Source organism: Asterias rubens, chromosome 18, assembly GCF_902459465.1.
Source record: "Asterias rubens chromosome 18, eAstRub1.3, whole genome shotgun sequence".
NCBI lineage: Eukaryota > Metazoa > Echinodermata > Asteroidea > Forcipulatida > Asteriidae > Asterias > Asterias rubens.
The window spans coordinates 4,567,138-4,571,139 of record NC_047079.1 but is presented as its reverse complement, the minus strand read 5'-3'; the positions used below and the strand labels follow the sequence as shown (position 1 = coordinate 4,571,139).

At 45.0% G+C, this 4,002-nt stretch overlaps 1 protein-coding gene across 1 annotated transcript; it reads right to left on the bottom strand.

The window, feature by feature from the left end:
* Positions 1 to 439: 439 nt before the first annotated feature.
* Positions 440 to 2,666, bottom strand: LOC117302236 (uncharacterized transmembrane protein DDB_G0289901-like). Its single transcript, XM_033786082.1, has one exon. It carries the CDS (start codon positions 2,578 to 2,580, stop codon positions 1,405 to 1,407), a length of 1,176 nt encoding a protein of 391 aa, XP_033641973.1. The 5' UTR covers positions 2,581 to 2,666; the 3' UTR covers positions 440 to 1,404.
* Positions 2,667 to 4,002: the final 1,336 nt, after the last annotated feature.

Below are 4,002 nucleotides of genomic sequence, written 5' to 3'. Positions count from 1 at the left end.
TCTATGCGTATGTACTTTTTGTAGGACAAAAACACACTGTCCACAGATTTACACTTAACTTACACAGTTTGAAGATAATGATAGTAGAAAGCTTCCCTGGAAATATTACTTGCTGAGGTGCTGCAGTTTTTGAGTAATGACTAAAACAATGTCATGAAAATATTTTTTGTCTCACTGATCATGAGGCGAAAATTATTTTAGCATGTAAAAACGTATTTTCATGACATTGTTTTACTAATTTCTCAAAAACTACAGCACCTCATCAGCATCTAATATTTTAAGGTAAGCTTTCTACTAACATTATCTTCAAACGGTGTAAGTTTATTGTAAATCTGTGGACATTGTGTTTTGTGTTACAAAAAGTACCCAAGTCTTTTAACAGTAATTTTAGGTTGTTCTATAGGAGAACAAACTGGAGATCATGTTTTTGCATGTTGTTGTTGCGTTTATGAGCACTAAATTGTTGCCTTGCCAGCAACCTTCGCCTCGCCGTTTCTGCCCTTGACGCAGAAACATTTTGATATTATTTACTGACTTTGCATTAATTGGCGATCTCTGAAAGTTTAAAAACAAGGTTTTCACCGTCACTGTAAAGAAAGGCAACACAAGGTGCTGAAAAACAGACAACTTTTAGGCTTAGCACACGGTACTGTTCACATGTAAGCGGAAGGCAAAGATACACAAAGGTGCAGAAGTTTAGAATCAAAGAACTATGACCTAAATTAGTTGAAATAAAAATTTTAGGCTCAAACAAGGGGTTTCTGCTATGCAACATTTTAATTGAGCTGGACTTGATTCCAAAGTTTCTTTAAGTTTCAAAATAGTCGATTTCGTCGATTGTGCGGGTACTTGGCAGCTTGCCTAATAGTTTGGCAACTTGTCTAATAGTTTGGCAGCTTGCGCAATATATTTTAGAAGCATGCCTGAAGTAAGCAAAATTGCGGTAGAAAGCGCATACAAGAAACCATGAATGTTAGGGTTGCGTGCTTGCACAACATGTTACGATTGCGTGCGGCATGCAGAATGCAAGATTGCGTTTGAAAATAGCCCTTTTCATAACTTGAAACACATGAAGAAACAACTTTTAACATCTATGGATGAACAAAATAACAAGAAAACTGCACACTATTTACACACCAAGCAGTGACAAAGAAGACTTGTTTTTTGGTGGGGTTTTCAACGTCAAGGAATAATGGAGGCTTATAGTAAAGTTTACTTCTTTCCCAATTAAAAACAACAACAATGCGTGCCCAAGGAATTGGCAGATAGCATCATTTGACCCTAAGACTTTTGACCTTTGCAAAATGACCCACGCTCTAAAAGTATCCAGTCTGTTTAGCTAAAAGTTCAGTATAAAGTTCGACCATGTTTTCATGTAGGTAAGATTGACCTACGCGTGCCATCCTATCGTTTGTCCTTCTTTTCTGGAACCCGCTTTGCAACAAGTGGATGAAAAACTCCGTTCATAAACCCTGCTCTCTTATCACCGTCGACAAAGCCGGTGCTAAGAGGGTCGAAATCGCCGTGTACAAAGCTTCGCTTGTCTGTGAAGCCAGCTGAGAGAGGGTCGAAGGCCCCTTTCCCGCCGAAACGCTTGTCTGTGAAGCCAGCTGAGAGAGGGTCGAAGGCTCCCCTACTGCCGCCGAAACGCTTGTCTGTGAAGCCAGCCGAGAGAGGGTCGAAGGCTCCTTTCCCGCCAAAACGCTTGTCTGTGAAGCCAGCCGAGAGAGGGTCGAAGGCCCCTTTCCCGCCAAAACGCTTGTCTGTGAAGCCAGCTGAGAGAGGGTCGAAGGCTCCCCTGCTGCCACCAAAACGCTTGTCTGTGAAGCCAGCTGAGAGAGGGTCGAAGGCCCCTTTTCCGCCGAAACGCTTGTCTGTGAAGCCAGCTGAGAGAGGGTCGAAGGCTCCTCTACTGCCACCGAAACGCTTGTCTGTGAAGCCAGCTGAGAGAGGGTCGAAGGCTCCTCTACTGCCACCGAAACGCTTGTCTGTAAAGCCAGCTGAGAGAGGGTCGAAGGCTCCTCTACTGCCACCGAAACGCTTGTCTGTGAAGCCAGCTGAGAGAGGGTCGAAGGCTCCTCTACTGCCACCGAAACGCTTGTCTGTGAAGCCAGCTGAGAGAGGGTCGAAGGCCCCCTTTCCGCCAAAACGCTTGTCTGTGAAGCCAGCTGAGAGAGGGTCGAAGGCCCCTTTCCCGCCGAAACGCTTGTCTGTGAAGCCAGCTGAGAGAGGGTCGAACGCTCCTCGACTGCCGCCAAATCGCTTGTCTGTGAAGCCAGCTGAGAGCGGGTCGAAGGCCCCTTTCCCTCCGAAACGCTTGTCTGTGAAGCCAGCTGAGAGAGGGTCGAAGGCTCCCCTACTGCCGCCAAAACGCTTGTCTGTGAAACCAGCTGAGAGAGGGTCGAAGGCCCCTTTCCCTCCGAAACGCTTGTCTGTGAAGCCGGCTGAGAGAGGGTCGAAGGCTCCTCTACTGCCGCCGAAACGCTTGTCTGTGAAGCCAGCTGAGAGAGGGTCGAAGGCCCCTTTCCCGCCGAAACGCTTGTCTGTGAAGCCAGCTGAGAGGGGGTCGTATGCACCCATTCCAAACCCTCTTTTGCCATCATCTTCTTCAGCAAACTCTTCGAAGATTTCTTCTTTTTCCTTTTCTGTTAGCTTCTCCTTGTCCTGAAATAAAGTGAACAGAACGTATAGTTAGTGAGGTTTTTTAGTTATGCCTCAAAAACATCAGCAATAAAACACATTCGAGATAGAGTTTGGAAATGCCAGATTCCAGATTGGAAATACCAGATTCCATTTTTCCTCGGGGGATACTCGGGGGATCCTCGGGGATGGGATCCTCGGGAATCCATGGAGAATCCTCGGGGATCCATGGAGGATCCTCGGGGATCCATGGAGGATCCTCGGGGATAATCGGTTGATCCATTTTGGGATCCTCGGGGGATTCTCTGGATGATCCTTCGGACTTGGGACCATCGGGGGTTCTCGGGGATCCTCGTGGATCCATGGAGGATTCTCGGGGATCCTCGGGGAAATTCGGTTGATTCATTGGGGTTCTTCGGGGATCCTCGGGGGATCTTCACATATGCTCGGGAGTTTTCGTAGTATACTCCCATAAATGGCTCACATGCTGGCACAGGTTGGTGCTGAAGGCATCCTTTGAATCAATATAAGGTACAGCCTCTGCAATGTTGTCAAAGTGGCCGCCTCTGATTGTGCTGATATGAATCAAAGTAGAGAACAACTTTTTTTTTTTTATATCAAAACCTATACTCGTAAAGCAAATATTTCAAACTTAGGATTGATGACACATGCAGCGTGAAGTTTTTGAAAATTTATAGCTAAAAAAGTGCTAAGCGAAGAGTAATTTAATTCTTAGGAACGGGTCTATGGTGTGATCATCGTTGGAAATAACTGTGTGAACAGGATTGTATAATAGCCCTGACGATGTAGCAGATTGAGAATTACTTCGTGCATGGAGCAATGACTCAGACTTAATGGTACCAACATAGGATATCAATGTCCAAAATCGGACAGACGTGTCGCAGCATCCGTAGTCATTGTTTGATATCAGATCCTATACTGTAATTGCAGCCGGTCTGTGCATGTGGTTCTCTAGGCTACGGAGCATTATGTTTGCACATTTTGATTACTGTGCGATCGGGTTTAAAGTGAAGTAATGATGGTTGCACTTTGCTTTTTGTGTTTTGAGTGTGTGTTTTAACTCTACGTACACTTACGAAGTTCAGACCTGAGAACAAGAGTAGCAATGTATGGACTAGAAACACTGTGTGTTTTAAAGTTTCGCTTGAAAAGGGTTCTACTAGTAAACAAAACGCTATATCAATTATGTCGTGTACATATTTTTAGGTCAGCCACACAGCCCTAAGACCAAATCCTCCGCCAGATTTACGTTGATGAAGGTTTAAAGACATTATTAAGACCTTTTTTTTGCAGTGCTGATTGTCTTTAATCCAGCCAATATTCAGAGAACAAACAACAATG